This window comes from Phalacrocorax carbo, chromosome 1 (assembly GCF_963921805.1).
Source record: "Phalacrocorax carbo chromosome 1, bPhaCar2.1, whole genome shotgun sequence".
Classification (NCBI taxonomy): Eukaryota; Metazoa; Chordata; class Aves; order Suliformes; family Phalacrocoracidae; genus Phalacrocorax; species Phalacrocorax carbo.
In genome coordinates, this window is record NC_087513.1 from 83,595,490 (window position 1) to 83,617,916 (window position 22,427).

Here is a 22,427-nt window from a genome sequence, read left to right on the forward strand (position 1 = left end):
GGAAATGTCTATTTTATAACTGCTTTCTAAGAAGGAATGTACTCTGGACAGGGTGTTGGATAAAAGAAAGAGGGAGCCATGGGCCAAGAAGTATTCTAGTGGAGATAGCGTAGGACTGGGTGCAAGGGGTGCACCGTTTGGATAGCCACATCCGCATGCTGTTTTCCGCTATTAAATAGTCACGGTTTCATGGTGATTTTCTACACTTTTTCTTCCTCTTTCTGACCACTTCCCTGCAAACAAACAGCCTGAAGGTATTAAAAAGGAATTGACTCAGAGCTCCCTCGTCTGTACAAAAGGTAAGGCAACTTCATTCTTTCATTCCGTGGTGTCAGTGGAACTGCATCACTGTCCGGTAGGTTTTGTCCTACAAAACCAGAGGCCCTTCCAGGGGAAGAAAGAGGGTCTCGGGGTCAAGGTGCTGGGCTTCAATTCAGGATTTTCCGAGATACCTTTGACTCATTGGGCAAGCCTCTGCAGCATTTTCTTTACCCAGACTGCAGACCGTAGCAGTCACTGTAGTAATGCATACAAAGTGAAGGCTTCTGGAAAAAGATGATCTTAATAATTCTTGTTCTTACATTTTCTCATCAGGCATAACATTTTCTGAACCAGTGTCTCTCAGCCTGCCAAGAAACCTAGTGCAGGGATCAGCCAGAGCTTATTTTTCTGTCATTGGTAAGTTTAGTACTAAGACTAAAGCCAAAAGTAAATGGCATTTCTCTGGCGCTGCACCAAGTGCCATCACGTATATCTGTGCCAAACTAATGTAAAGTTGAGGAAATACTTAATCCTGATTTTAGAGGAAACGTTTCCTACTTTGCAAAATGGAAGTGAAAGACAAAAGTTGCTCAGAATTCTCTCATATCAAAAGAGGACAAAATCATCAAATTATTTCAACTTTCATTGCATTTCAGATTATAACTGCTGCATTAGTATATCCTGTTCTACATAGTAAAACAGTTAATTCCACTGAAAAGTAAGATAAGGCAGGCTTCTGTGAAAAAAAATGTTATTTTTGTTTCTTGGAAAGAAGACTTCAGAACTTTGCTGACTCCATAATTTCAAACTTATGTTTCTGCGTAATGAAAGATGTTTGTCAGACCTAAGTTCCCATGAAATAAGACTTAAAGTCATTGTTAAGACTGACTGTTCTCTTCAGTGAGAATTTTCTGAGGTTCTGAACCCAGATTGTTTTCTAAACACAGTTGTTTTGCCTGGGTCAGTGTGAGGTGTGCAATACAGCCTGTGTAACCCATCAGCGTCATACCCCACACATGAACACACAAACCAGAAAGCAGGTTGTAAAGGGCAGGGAAGTCTAACCCTTCTAAGGGTTCATCGCTGTTTCTCAGAACCCATGCCAGCCAGTATTGGTGCTCAGATTTTTCTCAAATTCTTAGTTTGTCCCAGGTGTCCAGCATCCAAATAAAAAATATAAAATGGGGGCATTTCAGCCTTTCATCTAAGCTGTGTCTTTGGTTACTCTGATTAAGCTATACTAGTCATTGCTCTTGGGTTCATAATAAGGCAATATCAAGCAATGTATAAAGCTGCGTAATAAAATCATGTTTGAACTCAACTGACCTCTTATCTCTTTCCTTCTTCAGGAGACATTTTGGGTACAGCCCTGAGGAACATGGAGAACCTCCTCCATATGCCTTATGGCTGCGGAGAACAGAACATGGCCTTGTTCACACCCAACATCTATGCCTTGGATTATCTGAATAAGACTGGGCAGCTGACTGAAGAGACTAGGCTCAAGGGTACTGGGTATTTATCCACAGGTGAGAGGCTTTCACATTCTTCCATCTAATATTGTGATTGTGTGCACTGAACTCTCAAGTTCTACATGGTGAACACTGATCTCTGAATCCTGGCACCCCTTTTATTGCATAGAGCAGGCAATGACGGCACCCCAAAGAAGCTTGTCATACTTCCCAAAGCAAAAGCAGCTAGAATTCATAGTGGCTGACATTATTCACAAGACATACACTACTTAATAATAAATCCAAAAGTCTTACTGCTTCGCTTGGAGAAACAGCAGAGCTAGGCCTTTTCTGTGATTAGAAAATATGTCTTCTTTGTTGTGTTTCAGGGTACCAAAAACAGCTGTCATACAAACACTGGGATGGATCCTATAGCTCCTTTGGGACACGAGATGGGGAAGGGAGTGTATGGTAAGTGATGACACTGCCTGTTTCCCTAGCGCAGGAAATCTAGGCTTTGAAAAATCACCAAAGTATTAAGTGATTCTTATTTTTAATAGACTGAATGGACACAGCTCAATTAATTTGGATCCTCTAGTGTAGAGGAGACTAATCAACTGAAGAGGATGCAACAAAAGGATGATGTGATTGGGGGATGGAGTATATAATGTTCAAGGGGAGGCTGAAGGAACTGTGTTTGTTCAGCCTATAGAAGAGGAGGCTACTGGGGAACTTGGGTAAATCCTTCCACTACCTAGATGGGGACTGGAGAAAAGACAGAGTCAGACTCCTGTCAGGGGTGCACAGAGTAAAGACAAGAGTTCGTCTCAGGTTGCAACAGGGGAAACTCCAACCGGGTAGAAGGAAAAATAAATATCTTCCCCAGGAGAAGGCTGCAGCACTGAGACAAATGCCCAGAGAGGGTGTGGATGTCTCTATCCCTGGAGATTTTCACAATGTGATCAGACAAGAGGCTGAGCAACCTGACAGAGTTTAAAGTTGGCCCTGGTTTAAACAGGTCGTTGGACTGGAGACTTCCAGTGCTTCCTTCCCACCTAGTTTATTTCAGAATTTTATTAAGATTACAGTTGACTGTCATCAAGCATCAAGCTCTGCCTATACTTTACCCCTGCTCTGAAAAAATGGTTTTAGCACAGTAATGGAGAAACCTCAGGTCAGTTTTTAATACAAGGATTTTAACTACCTTATTTATTTAAAACTTACAAGACACTTATTTCTATTACCTCAGACATTATGGAGTTAATTGTATGTCATTTTCTATGCATATCCAGTTGCTGGTAAATCTTCTTAGTCTTGTTCACACCTTACCTGCTTCCTGTTTCTTGTTTACCTGCAGGCTCACTGCCTTTGTGTACAAATCATTTGCACAAGCCAGTCGCTACATCTACATTGATGACAATGTCCAGTCTCAAAGTTTGATCTGGCTGGCAAGCAAGCAGAAGTCAGATGGCTGCTTTGAAAATACTGGGTCACATTTCAACAATGCTTTGAAGGTAACTGAGACAAGTATAGTCCCAAACTTCCCGTCCTGGCATTGGGATTGGTTTGGGTCATTTCTGCCAGACAGAAGCTTATCACCGCACCCTTACTCTTCCCAGTACTATTCTCTCGTGTCTCTCATATACAAGCAGGGAACAATTCTTACACCTGTTAGTGATGATGAGGTAGAAACAAGTACAACTTTCTGAGCCAGAAAACTCAGTTTTTATTTTCCACCACTGCATTATATGTTCAGCCACACGCTATAATGTCCTTTATTGCATATGTGCAAAAACCAAGAAAATGCATGAAATAACTTTGGCTTTATCCTGATTGAACTTGATCTTTCTTGTTCTTGTACACACAGGGAGACAGAAATTAATTCTGGCCTCAAATCTAACTGGTATCTGAACTATGAATTAATTCCTGGTTTGTGTCTTTCAGACAACTGTACTGACCTGTTCTTTGCTTGTGTTTTCTTCAGGGTGGAGAAGAAGGTGAATACTCACTCACAGCCTATGTTGTGGCAGCGTTGCTGGAGGCTGGACACACTGCTGCAGTAGGTATTTGGTGCTGTTATGCCCTATAAGTCCAATCAGTCATTTGTCAAACAGTGCACAAGTCATAGTCCTCGCATCCGTATTCTTTAACAATGTAGTAAATACTGATGGTAGGACCATAGGGTCAGCTGAGGAAATCTGCTTCCAGAGCCTTGCAGTTGCCATAAGTATTTAATGAGTGTTACAAATCAGTTACATATCCAGTCCTATGGATTAATTTGAAAAATCCCCGAGGAATCCAGTTGTATTAAACAATGGTAGTCGACATAGGTGCAAAATCAAAACTGAATTTGCCCATCCAGAGTCCAGTTTGGAATTTTCTCTGAATTTCCCAGTCCAAAGTTCCAGCTATCCAAATCTTCAGTCCTATAAACTGTATCTGTCCTTGTCTCTCTATGGATCTCTCAGATCAAAGCAGCTGTGTTTCCATTTCCCTACGTAATTGTTAATAATGCAAGAAAACCATGAGCTGCTGGTTGGTAATACTTGCTAGGCATGGAGGAATGAGAGCCAAGTCCTGTTCCCTGTAATACACCTCCTGCATACCTTGAGACCCTGGTTTGGTTCCCCCCCTCCCCGATTTTTCAGTGCTTTGTAAAACAGGGAAGCTGAAAGTTGTTCCCAATCTGACAAATATGTTCTAGGCATGCTGAGTTTTGCACGTTCCTCAGATACTGTGCGGTAGGGTATCCTGGGAGTGGCAGGATAAAAACATTGTGCAGAATCAAATAGTTCTTCAGCAATATAAATTTAGTTCCCAATATCTTCATAAGAAGCTCCAAAATCCGGTGCCACATCTGTAAGTGAAGCTGCAGAGACAGGACATAGTAGTGTGCTGGTGATGTCTGAGATGAAGCAGAGCTCACAGAGATAGTCTGTAAGGCTAAAAGGGGTGAAGAGTTATCTTGAAAGCTATAACTAGCAAATGAGTAATAACACCCATCTGAGACAGCCTGCTTCATTATGAGGTCTCAATACACTTTATGTAGTTCTGCAAAAATCATCCACATTTCACAGATAAAGCAACCAAGAAATAAAAGATTCACCTGCATAAGATCATCTTGCAAGTCAGGAAAAGAACCAGTGCTCTTCTAGTCCGGCCACGCTGCCTCTAAATAAATGCAGAAAGAAGGCAGCACCACTGGCAGGGCATTTTTGACAGGATACACACTACAGTGTGCCATGGATCGTGTATATTTTTAGCTTGGAGGGTCAGTAATGGCAGCTTAAGCAGTAATGGAAGTATTTAAAGAGAAGCAGAGACACAAATGCAAGTACCTGACCACCCAACTCTGTTTTGCATTACTAGCATCCTGTCGTCCAGAGTGGCATGAACTGTTTGGAGACTGCATTTGGCAATGGGGTCCACAACATGTATAACCAGGCACTCTTTGCGTATGCTTATGGCTTAGCTGGCAAAGAGAAAAGACGCCAATTCTTCCTTGAGAAGCTGGACAAGACAGCTACCAGAGATGGTAAGCGCTGTATGGCCACTTCAGCTGATGGAATGGCCTGTGGTATGATGTAAGCTATTCTGATGTGGAGTTTTCTCATTCATGCAGCTCCCTTCCCATTTCATGCCTACTTTGCTACTGAATGTATCTTATGAACTTCTCTGTCTGTCTCTTTTACCTTCACACAAGATTGCGCTGTGGCCTGATTTTCTTGGAGTTATGAAATAATGTAGGTGGGGAGAGACACCTGGAAGTCTCAGTCCAAGGCAGTGGAAGATTGTACCTATTCTCCCCATTAGTGTCCTCTTCTACGTGCCGAAAAAACCCAGCTCCCTTGGCTGTGTCATGTGCCGCAGTCCATGACTGCCTTAGCATCCTTCTGCTGCACCACCTTCACTTCAAGCCCTCTTTGACTTATACAGCCCCTTTTTATTAATTCCCTTTCCATCCCTTCCTGTCATCTTTTTCTCCCTAGAACTAAAACTTACACAGTTCAAGACAGTGATGGCTGCAAACATTTTGGGTTAAGGCAGAGAGGGAATTGTACGCCTATTTCCCACGTGATACTGTAGTGATTTAAGGGCAAGAGATTTTTCCATGCTTTTTACATCCCACTTTTCTGTTTTCAGGTGGTTTAGTTCATTGGCAGAGAGAAAATAAGCCACCAGCAGAAAATTTCCCTGTCTTGTACCCCCGTGCCCCTTCTGCTGAGATTGAAATGACCAGCTATGTGCTCCTGGCTTTGCTCAACAAAGCCAAACTCACTCCAGAAGACTTATCCTATATTTCTCGCATTGTGCGCTGGCTTGTCAAGCAACAGAACCCATACGGTGGTTTCTCCTCCAGCCAGGTAACAACTAGGTGTGGTATAAAGAAAGCTTCTGCGAGCAGTCCAGCCTGCAAGCTGGATCTCCATAGTACAACGTATCTTCCTGACTGCATATTCGTTTGAATAATATTTGATAAATGGTGCTCGCATAAGCCTCCTTGTCAGGGCACACCATGCTTTTCATAGGCCGCTTCGTGCTTATTTTAGTTTTAGGAAATGGGTATTTACCTGAGATTCAAGTTAGCAGTAGACAGCAATCTCTGTTGACACAGCATTATCCCAGGTTTTGTAGGATAATTCAAATCCATTGCCCCAGAATTTGCTTGTCTCCTTAGCTCTTTGCAAAGTCCCCCTCCATTTATCAGCACTGACAGAGAGTGAGGGAAATAGGAGCTGTGCTAAGCTCATGCACCATCCCACAGCTGGGTATTTATCTAATTAGGGATCATGCTGTTCTTTTCAGGACACTGTTGTTGCTCTCCAAGCTTTAGCCCAGTATGGATACCTCACCTTCTCCAAAAAAAATCTTAACACAGTCAAAGTCAACTTCATGGAGTTCCCCAGTAAGACTTTCCAGGTGGATGACAAGAACCGCTTCTTGCTGCAGCAGGCTTCCTTACCTGCTATTCCAGGGAATTACAGTGTGGAAGTGAAAGGCACTGGCTGTGTCTATCTGCAGGTAAGCAAGCTGGAAACTCAGCTCCACCCCTCTGAGAACTAAGCAGGGGGTCCTCAATACCTCGTTCCCCTCTATACCTCATGCCAAAGCCACCAAAGCCTCTAAATCCCTGACCATCTCACGCTTCCCATCTCTTTTAGACCACCATGAGATACAACGTCCATTTGCCGGAAAGAAATGCAGGATTTTCTCTCTCTGTACGGCCGGCCAACGTATCCTGTACAAGCAACTTCCCACCAAAGTTTGACCTTGTCCTCTCTGCCAGGTAACAACTTCTTATTGACCTACCCCCTTGCATTCACAGTTTGGTAATGCATCCAAGGAAGGGTTTAAGTACGGGCAGTTAACTGCTACCGTGCAGCTGCAGGAAGAGAAACAGGGTCACTGGGAGCTGAAAGAGTCATCCACTGTTCTCCTCTCCATTTGCCAACCAGACTAAGAGAACTTTTCTCATTTTAGTTACACAGGAAACCGCAAAGTCTCCAACATGGCCATTATTGATGTGAAGATGCTCTCAGGTTTTGTTCCTGTAAGATCTTCCCTGAAAAAGGTAAAGAATGGGAGCAAAGAGAATGGTAAACCCTGAAAACATAGGCAGTTGGTAAAAATAGTCTCAGATGAGCAAATTGAATGGGGATGGGAGTTCTGCAAAGTCCCTGGGTGCAGCCTTTGGTCACTTACTCTGTGTCTCAGACTCGTAGCTGTTCATCTGTTGAAGACAAATCTGTTAGGAGTTGCCAAATCCAGTAGTCCAACAGAGGTGAGACTGCTGCAGCTTCATATCCCCAGGTCCAGCTAACAGTAAGGCTGAGTGTGTATTCCCAATAGGCACACATACACACTATACATGTATACATATATGCATATATACATATGTATATACACATATATACACAGCTGGCCACACAGATCAACAGGGACAGAAAAGACAGCACTTACACAGATACAGATAGCACAAATGGCTGAGCAGTCTGAAAGCTTGTTTGTGGAAAAGATAAGTAAATGTGTGTATATATCTATGGATACACATGCACCTATATGCATGCAGATACGCGATGTGGATCCCTCTGGTAGTTGACTTCAGACACGCAGTCTGCCCAGTAACTGCCCCTGGATCCTTTTTCTACCTAGTTGCTGGCACCTGGACATACACACCCTTGAAGCCGCAGCCCCACTCCACCAGCTGGAAGTGAGCCCCCCAGCACCCACACGTATGCATGAAGGGTACCTCCAGTAACCAGCCTTAGACACGCAGTCTCTGCAGCAGCTGGGCTCGGATCCCGTGGTCTCCCATTTGCCTCACGCAGACACATACACACACGCACACAAATGAGTCTCCAAAAATTTATTGTCTCTCCAGTAATAGTCTTGGACCTCCTGATCCCTCCTGCAGCCAACTCAGATCCTCTGGTGTCTTCAATATTTGGCCCAGGCTTATGCCTGCTTCAGCAGGTGTCCCCAAGCCACTTAGCCTACTAGCCAGCTAGTCCAGCTTCATAGTCACCACCGACCATGCACTGACACACCCACCCACCCACAACAGGCACATTTAGCAAACAAAGAAAAAGTGGATATGGCTCTTCCTTTATTATCCAGAAATTTGGTCACAATGGTGGCAATTCTGGGAAGAGCATTGATAAGCACTTCACTTCTGTTCCTAGTGCAATTTAAGTTCTGCAACTGGTGCGTTATCTTCAAGCCATGAGCCTTAATCTTCTGTAGATAAAAAGAAGGATGCGATTCGTCCTAGAGTCTACTCAGAGCTAGGGGCATTTATAACCATTCAGCATTCAGATCTGAATTTCGTTTTTAACTAGAACTGTATGAAATTCATAACTGTGGAAGGTTTTCCCACTGAGGTGCTGCACTATTTGGCATCTTTCTCCTCTTTATATTGACTTTGTATTTACTTTATATCCTTCTAATGTGCTTTATATGTACTCCTCTTTATATGTGTGGGGGAAAAATAGCTGTTTTTTAACATCTGGAATATTGTATGTCTGTGTATTTTTAGCGCAAAATCGTTTTTCTCATGCGCTTTTCTAAAACATTTTTAAACCTGTGCAGAAGTGCTCTTGTAGTTGTGAACTCTCACTGAAATGAGAGCACTCGAGTTAATGATAAAAGTCACACACAGCAAAGCTGACTAGCAAAACTCTTTTTCATTGTAGTTGGCTTGCACGCCTCATGTTATGAAAACACTGAACTTGCATTTCTTACTTTGGCCACGAGATGTCAGGGTGGCAACACAGGAGCGTGGCGGTCATTTTAAACACGTTTTGCTACCCCAGAGTTCTTTGTCAGTCTCCTTGGCAAGTCTCCTATGTTAACACTGCTATCATTTGCCTTATTTAAAGCTTCAGCACGAGAATTCTGCTGTGGACCACGTAGACATCAAGAACAACCACATCCTCTTCTACCTTCAGAAGGTAAGTTTGGGAAGCTTCTTTTTGGTTTTATTAAATTGGAAGTTTAAAGGAGGCAAAAGAATAATCTCAGTCATAGCAGATTAGCAATACGCATGTCTTAAAGATGTGAAGGGACTTCACTCAGTCCAACATCAAACAGCCTACGGTGAAGGCATAGGTATTTGTTAGTACTTCTTGTGAAGAATGCTGTATGGTTAAATAACATTTCACAAACGTAGCTAAGTTGCATTTCCATATTGCAAACGAAGTCCCTGGTCTACATGATATTCTTCAGCCTCTAAGTGATGCTTCTTATGAGTTGATCTGAGAGTGTTTTACAGGGAGTCGGTATCTTCCCCTCCCTTTTAGAGAGATTTCTGTATGAAAAGAGTAGCCCTCCCACATCAAAGACATTAATAAAGGGAATGAGAGACGAGAAAGATGAAAATCTAAACACAAAGGATCTTAAAATACCAGAAAGGGAAGGGCAGAGGAAGCAAAACTAAATCGTAATATCTACTTCTCCAACCCTAATTTTCATTAGTTGGCCTCCGAGGGTCTAATAAGGAGCATTGGGGGTCAATATTGTGAATCCACAGAGAAGCTGAGATGTTGAGATGTGGAAAGTTCACCTGCAGAGCACCCGTGATGCAGAAAGTTCTCCAGAGCCCCTGTCCGTGTCTCCATTCCTATAAAGAGATCAGCAAGATAAAAACAAGGACAAAGGGAGAAGAGAGCAGTGGCACAGCCCCAGGCCTGCCGGAGAAACCATGAAGCTGAGGAGGATGAGCAGGGAGGAAAGTTTGGGACATTTGGCTGCAGGAGTGTGGAGTGAGGAACAAAACCACAGGGAAGGATGAGGGTCTGGAGTTCAATGTGTTGAAAGAGAGAAAAGCGGGGAGAAGACTCATAGGGATGCTGCAGGTCATTTTAGCTGGGCAAAGGCAAGGGAAGAAACTAACTGCAGCTTTCAGTGAGAGGATGAATGCCGATGTGCTGAAAGCCGCAGTAACCAGGGAATGGTTGGGGTAATTGGCAAAAGAAATATGAAGAGAGAGAAAGAAGAGAGTGCGCAATTTTAGCAACAGAACATATTTAGCAACATCTTTTAAACAATCATCTGGTTTGACGTCAAGTTTACGATCTGGAGAGAGAATTGTACAATGGCGCTTTGTCATGCAGTCTGGCCCAAAAATGCACCTGTTCAACCTTAGCCTCAGGGATAGATATGAGGAAAAAAAGAAAGAAAAGTTCTGATGCATTTTCTTGTCTTGCCATTTCCAGGTCTCCAGGAAGGAAATCAGCTTCTCCTTCAGTGTGGAGCAAAGCCTGCCTGTCTCAGATATCAAACCAGTGCCAGTACATATGTATGATTACTACGAAACAGGTAGGTGACCTCGGTAGGCTGGAGCAAAACCTGTAAAATCAAAGCATTGATCTCACCATTTGCAAGGTGTGGACAAGTGGATTTCCCCTTGCTCGGTCTGTGCAAGCTTCTCTTCACCCCTCTGCATTTGCTGCCTTTATTCCTCGGGAGAGACAAACAGAGAGTAAGCTAGCAGTTCTGCTGCTTTGGATTACTAGACTGCAAAGGATTTGCGGAAGCACAGTTTCTGCCCCCCTGTCTTTCATTTCTTGCTTCATTTCTACATAGAGCAGATTGGGAAGTTATACATCAGGAGTTGCTTCTTACAAACTCCATACAGAAAGAAGTGCGGTTCCACTTTCTTTCTACAGTTTGAACATGATGGTTAAAATCAATAGCTCAAAGGCAGCAGTGTTCCTGACTTCCCTGGTCTGGCTTATCTCGTATTTTTGCTTTATCTTGCCATAGTAGGCTGCAGTCAAAGAGCTGTTCCTTAGTGGAATTTAAAAACTTAAGTAGGAGTGACAGTCCCACTGTCACTCAACGGAGTTTAAGCACCTAACTAGAATATTAAGTGCCTGATCACCATTCTGAATCTGGTTTCAAGGAACTAGAATTGCATCAGACATTGCCCACTTTTGGAATTTATGTTATCCGATCTGTGGCTCAGGTTCCCCCACACTTTCCTCAAGCTTGGCACAACCTTTGGGAACGGCACCCTAGAAGATGAGCAGCAGTATCCAGAGAATTGACCCTGGAGTGCATGTTCTGCTGCCTGATCCACATCCTGCAGGTCACAGCAATGATGTGTCCTGACAAACATGGTCAGAGAATTGCAGTGGGCTCTGGCTGTGCACCCCTGCAACTGGATGCCTTGACAACTGGAAGACTACCACGAAATCTAGCAAATGTTTTCCAGTTCATAATGTGTTAACCACAGATGTACACGGACTGGGGTCAGAATGATTTCTCACTCTCATGCAAATGTCATCTTCCTTTCTCCTTTCCAGACGAATATGCTCTGGCAGAATACAAAGCACCCTGCTCCCCGCCTTCAGAGTGAAATCAGATACGTGCCAGAAGAGGTAATGGTTCAGGCGGTATCAGGCAAGCATTTGTAGAAGAAGAGGAGGATAAGAGACTTGGTTGTTTCTGGGAGGGCAATGAAAAGCACATAGAAGAATGAAGAATAAGCAAATCTCAAATTCCAGTAGATCAGATGGACCCATTGTGGCCCACACTTCAAAAGAGCTTGGGGTCAGTGTGGATCAGAAACTCCAGATGAAGTGCTTTTCCTAACAAAGGAAATACTGTGCCATTGTTAACCCTGACCATCCATCTTTTTGGAAACTCATGACATATATTCCAGTGGGAGCTTTGTTTAAAGGTAAACTCCTGAAACAACTGTTCTTGGCCATACATTCCTCTTAAGAAATCCAAGATTAGGAGGATAATCTGCTGCTGCTGCTGCTTCTGTAGATTGTATTGGTTTTGGTCTTTCCATTTTTCCTGAAGGAAGATTCTGAAGAAATGGCTTTGAGCCTCACTTTTTTTCAGTGATTGAACTGAATCATTCACAGATGTCAGAATTGTAGTCGCAGGGAGGCAACTTTTACGCAGTTTTTGCCTCTGTTTAGAAAGAAAGTTTTTCTTCAGATTAACATCTCCTATTTTACTGCTCTTTGTAATAAAACCTTCTGATTGGCAATGCTATTTGTCCCAGTCTCCACTCCTTGTTGTATCTAGAACTGGGTGCTGTAACGTATTTCATAAGCTAAAATAATTCATGCCTTGGGCAGGTCAATCAATGACAATGACATCCTGACATCAGTGACATCTGTGGCACAGACAGGATCGGGGCCCTGGGCTGTGTGATGGAAGGTTTCTACCCAAAGCCTAATGGTGGGAGAGGCTTGACAGCTGTAACACAGAAACTCTTTGAAAAGGGCTTAGGGAGGAATGGTGGATCCCTTGGAGGGAGGAAAATCAGAAGATTTGGAGGGAGTGAAAGAATGAAGAGAGCCACAAGGAGCTTATGATGGGTGGCAAACTACAAGACACGTCCTGTCGTGCTTTCTGCATTTAGTGAAAAGGTAGAGCAGAGAGCCACACACTGTGGCTACTGTCCCTCACAGTCTGCAGTGACCTGACCTGACCTTCACCCTGACCAGATGACATTGGTGGAAGGACACTGAAACCAACCACGTATCCATCCATAATAATCTGGGCAGAGATCTGCCGATTGAATCATATCACTGAGCTGCTGTTTCTTCAGTCAGGGTGTTAGACAAAGTCCTAGTTACAGTCGGAAGAGACTAGCATATTTGTCATGAAAATGGGCTTCACAAAGCAGATTTTGATTCCCAAAAACACTTTACTCAACAGCAATGTGCCTGCTGTGAGGCAGACCACGCAAGAGCACAGGAGGTGGCAGGAGCAGAGCAGCCCTTTGTACACCCTCAGAGCACTGTCCAGTAGGGTGTCAGGCTTGCCCAGAGATGGCTCAAGTGAAACTAATCCTTTCTGCTAAGGGGCAGCCATGACCCACAGGCTCTCTGTAATCCTAGAAAGATGCAAAAGACATTTGGAAGCTGTAGAAGCACATAAAAGTTGGCTTGGAAGGGGCCTGGAAAAGGCATCAACTGAAACCTCCTGTTCTAAGCAGAACCACCCAGTAGAAACCTGCAACTCAAAGCAGGAGACAATTACCAAGGAAGAATCTCTGCCATCTTCCCAGGACCTCGGCGCTGGCCTAAAGAATGCAATCTCTGCAAGATGAGGTACAGCCGTGAGTAGTGGCTCAAGATGCGTGACAGGCAACAGAAGACATGCAGACCTGCAAGCAGACCTGTCCATCAGGTCTACACTGCACTTACTGCTGTCGTTGCAAACAACTTACTAAATGTTAGTTCTCCTTGCAGCCAAAAGCAATCATGCATAGGTCCTTCATTGCCCTGTAAAAGGCAGCCATCCAGGAGGTTCCCTAAGGAAAGACCCAAGGGGTGGGAGAGAAAGAAATGAAGGACATTTTACATGAAAGCTGCAAAAACATAACCTGTCACCCCCAAAACAACTTCCTTTCTTTTTTATGTCTTTCACCAACTTTCACATGCTTTTAGAAAAGAACTGTAAAGTTATTTAGTACCAGGTATTTCCACTGAGATAAGATCCCAGAACCTAAAGCCTAAAAGCTAGCGAAGGCTTACCAACATCACCTTTCTTGCTGCATCCAGGACAATAATGTGCCGCTTGTCCCTGTCCACCAAAAGCGCAAGGCTAGGGACTACCTATGCTGAACTTGCAGCCACATTGTGTGAAGCCATGTTTCTCTGCAGGGGATGTTCTCCTCTGAGCCACATATTTACATATGCATAGGTACACATAGCTACTCAAAAGGAGCCTCCTCTTCAATCTGTTCCTCCCAGTACAGGTATACTTTGGCTTGCTACTCAAGAGTTTTCTGCAAGTTCAGACATGCAGTAGGGTTCCAGTGCTCCAATATGAGTTGGGTTATTATAACTGTCTTTGGCTTAGTCAAATGCAATACCCTTCATTACAAACCTTGCCACCTCTGTGAGTGAAGGGATTGTGGGGTGCAAAAACAGTCACTGATCTTGTCTTGGGCAGTCCTTGTGAACCAGCCTCTGCTCAGACACCTTCATGGATAAAAGCCAAAGGCAGGAGGCTGCAACTTCATGGAGAAGAGAAGCTTTTGCTAGAGAAGCTACTGATGGGACCCCAGTCCTCTGCCACCACAAACCGTTTTGCAGTTATGCCAGCCTACCTGTTGCTGAACAGCATAGTCTTGGTCCTGCTCGCCTTTGTCTGCCTTTGCTCCCGTCCATGCTCTTCTGACCCTTAAAGTGGTGCTCAACCTGACCCCACAGAGAGCAAGTCAGAGATAAGGACTCAGCTCAAAACTGCCAAGACTTAGGGGGAAAAAGTATGTTTCTACCTTCTATCTGCTTGACCAGGCTTACGCTGGAGTCCGAGAAGCAGTAGGAAGCAGTCAGGAAAAAATGCACTGTCCCTTTTGGCAAGGCACGGACGCAGCTCAGCTACATCAGAGAGCTCTGCTGCAAATCTTGGGAGTTTCTGCAGATGAGCTAGCAGGAGGCAGTTCAGCCTGAGAGTGGCACTGGGATCCAGGCAAAAAAGTAGACTTCAGGAATTCAGCAACACCAGGACCTAAGAAACCTTGAGAAGCAGCTGGACAGTTGCTGTAAGCAGCTGAGAAGCACGCCCTGAGCACAATGTTTGACCCAAAAAGTCACACTGAAAGTAATGTCAGCGTGTTCGCATGAGACCTGTGGGTGACTTTTTCCACAGACCGGCACACACTGAGGAATCAGCTGTGATTCTGAAGATATCTAGCTGCCCAAGCTGCTTTTCAGTGACCCCAAACTCCCCCTTGCTCTCCCATCTCTGTCAGCAGAAAAGATTGTGTGAGCTTCAAGAGGGGCCAGTCAGGCTAGTTCAATCCACCTTCTTCAGCTGCGTACACTCAGCCTGCTGCTGAACAAAAGCCTTTGTTTAATGCCATTCCAAGGAACGGCCAACTGCAAGCCTGGTCAGATGGAAACTGATATGAAATGCAGATCCTTTCAAAAGCACAGCATTTAAATTTTGCTACAAATTTCCAAGACACTAGGCTGAGAGGGAGTGCCTGGGACAATGCCAGCGGTATCTAGCAAAATCTGCATTTTATAGCCTTCCTTTACCTCTATAACTCTTTTACTTCCACCACAACTGGTGACCCAAATTTTTTCTCATGGAACTTGCATCATGCGAAGTTGCTGTTGCAGGAACTCGGGAATTTGCTTAACCTCAATGCAAGTCAGACAAGTTGAACTAGGTCCTACACTAGCACAGCACTGCAATTTTAGTTTTAGCTGTTTGCCAGAGGTAAACATAGAGCTTTGAGGCTGTTTGGCCTCAGTTCACTCTGATATATCTATAAACGTTTCTCTAACTCATGTAGTAAATTTGACAAATTTGGCTACTTCCATGCTACATTGTTCTACGTTCTTCCCCCTTACATGTCACTACCTGAGAAATTTTACTTAGAATTGATTTATGAGCTCCATAAGAAAGTCTTGGTTTTTAAATGATGCTACAAATTGGATGCCGCACGGCAGACTACAGCAGAAACCTATCACGTGCAGTAACAACCACGACACCTTGCTATTGTTCAGTCACTTGTACACTACAATTTCTTTCCTTATGTGTTTCATCTTTCTGCACACGGCTGAGCCACCCAACCCTTAGCATTGCCTTACCAAAGCAGAACTCCTTCCTGTGGAAAGAACAGATGAAAATCTTCATTGACATGGTGAAGCAAAGAGACAAAAGATGCAGAGCAGGCACAGAATAAATCTCTAGAAAAGCCACATAAGCCTGAGAGATTGGTTTGGGAGTGCAGGAGGGTTCTCCCTCTAGATGTTTCAGACAAGTCCGTAGAAGCCACATTAATGCTGGCCTTTTCCATAAGCGGAGGATGCAGCTTTTGGGTCCTATCTCAGCCAGTTGCTAAAACAAGCATGTTCTTTGCAGGGTGTGTCCTGAAACAACACCCGTGAAGACCTTTTTCCACCTAAAGCACTGGGAAGGTGCAGTAATCCTCACCGCTCTTTGAGACTGCAATAAATACATGAAAACCTGAGCCAAAGGATGTTCTTGTTAAAATTCCAGATGCAAAGATCTAACCATTGACAAGAACTTCAGACACTGAGTTTTAGGATCATGTGAATCAAGCAGACAAAATAGTAAGGGTTGGCTCCCGCCTCCAAAAATGCCAAGCATTTTCTTATGAGTTGCCAAATATGTTTATGCTCCTTTCTTTAGTTTGAACACAGGCACTAGTATTCTATGTATATTTTCCTATAAAAACAAGTCCTTGAAATAGTCTGCCCGTTTAAAAGCCTAAATGCTAGTCTGATCCTTTTGCCACAGCGTCTGGTTGACAGGTAAGGCTTCAAGAAATGTCTTCAACTCAGTGACCGGCAGCATGAAACCTTCAGCACCTTGTGGAAGCTCTTGATCAGTGCCGGAGGCTCTGCTGAACTCATGGCCAATAGATTTGCCCTGCTCAGTAGCCTGTCTCAGAGCAAACATATCCAGCACTACTTGCTCTGTTTCACTCTTCCTGATCTCTGCAAATTGTCTCCAACAGTTAAGTTGAAGGTTTTCTTCCCTTTAACCTTTATTGCTTGCCTGTAGCCATCTATCATGAGTTTTTTCATTGTTGCCTTATGATTTTTTCATTCTTGTTGACACTTGGTTGGGTTGAATGTGAATGCTTGGAGGGGATTCAGTGACTTAGCATTGTTCAAGTTACGCTCCTACTGTTTTTACCTCAAACAAACAGCGATGACATGGAGTAGCACGATCTGAGACCTGATCCTGTAAACAGTGGGATAGTGAAACCATATATGTCCCTAGCCTTCATAGTTATGTAGCCCAGGAAGACTAGGTGAAACTTAGGAAGGAGACATAGAGCACTAAAATGAAATAAAATGATCTTGGGTAGATTCTTGCTTGTTTCTTGGATATAATTGGCTCTTAGCTTTGATTATCAGAAGAGGCGAGCCCCTACATAAAGTGGTGGAATTAATTGTCCAAGGTATTCAGAAGAATGTCAGCCTTTTCAACCATTTCAGTAACACGCTGGTCACTCTGTTCTAATGTTAGGTGCATTTCTGAAAACAAGCTTCGTGATTTGTAGTCAGTCTCGGACACAAGTCATGACTAGCAGGCTTGCTAAATAATTCTTCTCAAACTAATTCCAGACTTCTACATGGACCTTTACTGTCTCTTCCAGGAATATAAAGTCCTGCCAATGTCAGTGGAGGGCTCACAAAATCGCTTAAAGCCCTCTAAGCCTGTTGGTATATACTGCAAGAAAAAAAAATTACTGGAAGACAGAACAAACGAGAGCCAGAAGAATCAAGAAGGCAGCCAAGTGCCCAAGAAGCCAGCAAAGTGTTCTGTTGAGGCTGAGGCCTTGCATGCTGGAGGCTATAAAAAGAGCATATACGGGGGATCCTACAGTGCCTAGCTGCTCCTGCATTTCCTTTTTGTCGGATAGAGCAGGAAGATTCACCGTGACTTTACTTTTTTATCCTCACTGTATCTTTAATGAAGCAACATTAGAGCATTCTGAACTCAGAGCAGTTCCTGGGGTACAGCTGCTGATGCAGCTGGAGTGCAGATCACACAGACTCAGTCTATTCAGCACAGCTCCAGGGCACCGCCTCTCATGGGCTTTAGTGTTGCTGTGCCCCCCCCCATTTTGAGAGTCTGGACCCTACTGAAACCAATGTGAATCTTCCTTTCCACCTCCCTGGGTTTTGGCAGGTTTTGGAGTCTGCTGGGCCCCCACACAGGCCTGGTAGGACCCATGGCTCTGCTCTCACAGCCAAATAAGCCATCAAGTTTTGTTCCCAGTTGACACTGTCTGTCTTAAAAAGAAGTCAGCTGAGTCATGTTTTCTTAGTCTGATTACTATAGTTAGGAAGATGCTCAAGAACCTTAAAAGTACCATGAATCAATCTTCCCTGTAACTTCCAGTGTGAAGAAAGGTCACCCATCTGTTTCCACTTCTTCCAAGAGTTCCTATGGGATCCATCTGCTGCAGTCCATGGGAATGCAACAGGACAGACTTTGGAGGCTTCCCACAGAGGTGTGAACAGCCAGGACTCTGCCACTGCTTTGCCTAGTAGCAAAGCACTTGTGCTCCCCTCGGGCTAGCAACTAGGGATGACATTAGACGTGGGTGTGACACTCCAGGCACTCCCTCATCTCCACCCGGTGCTCTCCAGCAGACAGTTTTGCCTAGCCCTGGCCGTTTATGAGGCAGTAGCCTTAAAAAACACCTAGTTCTTTAAAAGGGAAAACTATGCAATGAGGACTTTCTCTGATGCCCTGTTTGTCTGAGGCCAGCTTGTTTGCCCTGAGCCAACCCAGAAGCCTCAACCGTTCAGAAAGATAACAGGAGATAATAAGGAACGACAGCTCTTCATCAAGGACACATCCTCCAGCTTGTTCTGCACAGTGCTCAGTAGTTCAATATACAGCTGCAGAATATGTTATCACTGGAGACAAAGCAGAAATAGCCTTTATATGTGGGGAATGAATCAAAAATCTTTTCAGGCATAAGGTCAGGGGTTGAAGGCACAAACATGCTCTCCCTAGGGGGCATCCTTAAAGTAGCACAATTAATATACTGGGTAACACAAGAGTATTGTTGTGCTGCCAAGTAGATCATAATAACAGATAAAGGGAGAGAAAGCTGTAGGCTCTGAATAGCACTTGCATGCTTCCCATAATGTGTCTGGAACAAGTTCAATTTCTGGTATGTCATGGTGGAAAGAAAAAGCCTTTGCAACAACAAAAAATGGATTTAGAAGCTAGATGTTGGTCAATGGCAAAAAGCTCAAAGTGATGCCCTCGTATTCACAAAAGGACTGACTGTAGCCTCCAACATTGGTGTTATGAACCGCTTGCGAGAGGCTCCTAAGTCCATGCTCTTTCTCATATTCAAGCCCTGGCAATATCATGCCTGCACAGAAGACAGACTTGAAAGAAATGAGAAGAGGTAGCACCTGCTCTTAAAGATGTAAGTCTCATTTCTCAGATTCATCTTCTATGAATTCTTGGTTTCAAAAACATCACTTTACAACCTTGAAGTGACAACACCAAGATCCACAATCCCCTCTCAGAGCAGCTGGAACAGCCATACGGCATTTCCAAAAAAATTTATGTCTGAGAAATGAAACGGAAAGCCTGGCAAAGTGGTGTTTCATTTGGCCCAGGTCCATACCACAAAGCTGCATTCCTGTAGCCACATCCGAAGAAGCATGTAAAGACATTACTTACTCCTCTTACAGTTCTCTTCTCACAGACATCACAGCCTGCTGTTCAGAGAGACTGTTCACGTGTCTTATGTCAATAGTGCCTGCAACTCCACAAAAGGACCTGAGGGATAGTTATGTTGGTAAAGTCCTTGCAGGCTTTGCAGTCTGATGGCTGAGACCCCAAGGGGAAGCAAAACTTTTGGATGACCCCTCTCAAATCACTCCAGAGAAGAAGGACAATCAGCCGGGGAAGGCTACTGCACTGTAAACTAGTTGAGGGAAGAGGCGGAAAATAAGAGGGACTATGGGAGTCTCAAACACTTATAAATCTGTTGTTACAATGGATTTGTGAGACATTTCTGCAGAATTAAATGAAAAAGCAGGCTTTCCATAAAGCAGAGGAAAGCCTTTGCAATATGAAAGCCTCAGACAGCTACTTCTTTCCACATGTGACTGGCAAAAGTTGTCGCCTGAACTTAAAGCTAATGCTTCTACCTACAGAGTGCAGAAGTTACAGCTCAGAAGAGAGGAGAGCTGCACATAGCTGTGAAATAGAAGCAAAGGGTTGGGACTTTCCTCAGAGGCAATATCATGGCCAGAGAATGGGCTTGACAGCCTTCAGCGCACTGGAGATGGCTGTTTTAGCTTCAAGTACCTTTCTGGTAGCCAGGAGAGCAAATACTTGCCAACATCACGTGCAGCTTCTGCCAGCTTTTGGTAGACAAGATGATTTCTCAGTACCAGCCATGAGCTGGTTGCTAGCATGGGAGGTTTAGGGAGGGAGCATGCAGCAAGCCTAGTTGTCTCACCACAGGAGAGGGCTTAACTAGCTATATTTTTGGAATTTCATGTCAAGTGATGCCTCTTGTTAAGTATTTTCTTCTCCCCTTCTAATAAAATCTTGATTTATGTTTGCAAGTATGAAGAACAAACTTACTAAGCACCAGAGGATTTTTGCTGGGCTTGTTCAGGAGTTTTACTAGTGACCTCTTCACTTTTGAACTCAACCTTTCCCACTGCCTATCAAGACCAAGCAGAAAGGAGGGTTGAAAAACCTTTTGTCCTGTCCATGCAAGGGCATAAAAACAGCAAAGCACTCCCCAAGAGAAGTGCAGACTAACTCGATAACCTAACTGTATTTATAGCTGAGCCCAAGCTCTGCGAGGTAAACTGTGTACAACTAGGAAAGGTAATTTCATTGGTATAAGAGTATCCACTCCCAGGCTTATGCAGATGCAGTGAGAGCAGTTAGATTCCAGTTTCACTCACTTTTGACTGGCAGATTTGCCACCAAAACATCATCCTGGAGGTCATCTCCAGGCATGTAGAGGAAAAGTTGTTTATCAGAAATAGTCAACATGGATTCACCAAGGGAACATGATGCTTGATCAACCTAATAGCCTTCTATGATGGTGTGACTGGCTGGGTCAATGAAGGGAGGGCAGTGGATGTTGTCTGTTGTGACTTCAATGAGGCATTCAACACTGTCTCCCATAGCATCCTCACGGAGAAGCTAAGGAAGTGTGCGTTGGATGAGTGGACAGTGAGGTGGATAGTGAACTGGCTCAACAACAGAACTCAAGAGAGTCGTGATCAATGGGGTAGAATCTGGTTGGAGGCGTGTGTGAGGGATCTTAGATGATGGTCTGTGTAGGGCCATGATGGAAAAATTACAAGCTGAACGTAGCTGTGAGAACACGACCCTGAAGAAGGGAAGTGGGAGGACTGTTTTTGAACAATATGTTGTTGCAATCCAGGAGCCGCTGTTAGCCGGCAGAGCATGCATCTGGCAGGCCTTGTTGCATGCACTGGCCACGCATGTGACAATGTCTAGTCAGTACTCTTCCACTGAATCTGCTGAGGGTATAAAAAAGCACAGCTCAAAGCAGGGGTAGGAGAGAAGACACAGAGCACACTCTATGAACCACAAGGGACACCCTGAAGGTGCCGTGCCTACCTCCCTTCTCTGTGATCAACCCGCTAATGGTCACCCTCCTGCTCAGTGGTGTCTCGGGCATAGTCTGGTTGGTAAGACTCTCATAAAGGGAAAACAATATGCTAGTAACTGCGTATGCCAAGCTATAATAGAGCAATAGGCTAGTAACTGTTTATGCAAGGGTATAGTAGAGCAATAAGTACTGTTGTGCTTTTTAAATATTGTGTGTTGGGTGAACTTTGTGCATAGGAATCATGCGAACCTGTTATAAGACCCGTAACTAGTGGTGTTCCCCAGGGGTCTGTGCTGGGTACAGTCCTTTTTAATATATTTATTCAATGACTTGGACAAAGGGATAGAGTGTAACCTTAGCAAGTTTGCTGATAATACCAAGCTGTGAGGAGTTGCTGATACACCAGAAGGCTGTGCTGCCATCCAATGAGACCTAGACAGGCTGGAGAGCTGGGCTGAGGGGAACCTAATGAAATTCAGCAAAATCAAGCGTAAGGTCCTACACCTGGGGAGGAACAACCCCATGCAGTGGTACAGGCTGGGGGCTGACCTGCTGGAAAGCAGCTCTGTGGAGAAGGACCTGGGGAGTGCTGGTGGACAGCAAGCTGACTCTGACCCAGCAATGTGCCCTTGCGGCCAAGAAGGCCAACAATATCCTGAGATGTATTAAAGGGAGTGTGGCCAGCAGGTTGAGAGAGGTTATCCTTCCCCTCTACCCTGCCCTAGTGAGGCTACATCTGGAGTTTGCATCCAGTTTGGGCCCCTGAGTTTAAGGAGGACAGATAACTTGGAGAGCTACCAATATGATCAGGGGGCTGGGGTTTCTCCTGTATGAGGAAAGACCGAGAGACTTGGGTTTGTTCAGCCTGGAGAAGAGAACTCTGAGGGGGGATCTCATCAATACTTATAAATATCTAAAGGATGGGTGTCAGGATGATGGGACTAGACTCTTTTCAGTGGTGGCCAATGACAGGACAAGGTGCGATGGGCACAAGTTGGAACACAGGAAGTTCCACCTGAATATAAGGAAAAACTTCTTTACTGTGAGGGTGACAGAGCAGTGGAACAGGCTGCCCAGAGAGGTTGTGGAGTCTCCTTCCCTGGAGACATTAAAAACCC

The 22,427-nt window shown here is 44.3% G+C and overlaps 1 protein-coding gene across 1 annotated transcript in view; it reads left to right on the forward strand.

The window, feature by feature from the left end:
• LOC104043045 (ovostatin) overlaps nucleotides 1–12,279 on the forward strand; it is a 33,754-nt gene extending 21,475 nt beyond the window's left edge. Inside the window, exons 23-36 of the mRNA XM_064462815.1 lie at nucleotides 248–299; nucleotides 595–678; nucleotides 1,611–1,787; nucleotides 2,099–2,180; nucleotides 3,067–3,223; nucleotides 3,694–3,768; nucleotides 5,079–5,244; nucleotides 5,853–6,073; nucleotides 6,516–6,731; nucleotides 6,872–6,996; nucleotides 7,191–7,281; nucleotides 9,089–9,160; nucleotides 10,424–10,526; nucleotides 11,516–12,279. Of these exons, the coding sequence (XP_064318885.1) occupies nucleotides 248–299; nucleotides 595–678; nucleotides 1,611–1,787; nucleotides 2,099–2,180; nucleotides 3,067–3,223; nucleotides 3,694–3,768; nucleotides 5,079–5,244; nucleotides 5,853–6,073; nucleotides 6,516–6,731; nucleotides 6,872–6,996; nucleotides 7,191–7,281; nucleotides 9,089–9,160; nucleotides 10,424–10,526; nucleotides 11,516–11,568 (1,674 nt within the window). The 3' untranslated portion in view covers nucleotides 11,569–12,279. The remainder of the gene's footprint in view (nucleotides 1–247; nucleotides 300–594; nucleotides 679–1,610; nucleotides 1,788–2,098; nucleotides 2,181–3,066; nucleotides 3,224–3,693; nucleotides 3,769–5,078; nucleotides 5,245–5,852; nucleotides 6,074–6,515; nucleotides 6,732–6,871; nucleotides 6,997–7,190; nucleotides 7,282–9,088; nucleotides 9,161–10,423; nucleotides 10,527–11,515) is intronic.
• Nucleotides 12,280–22,427: the final 10,148 nt, after the last annotated feature.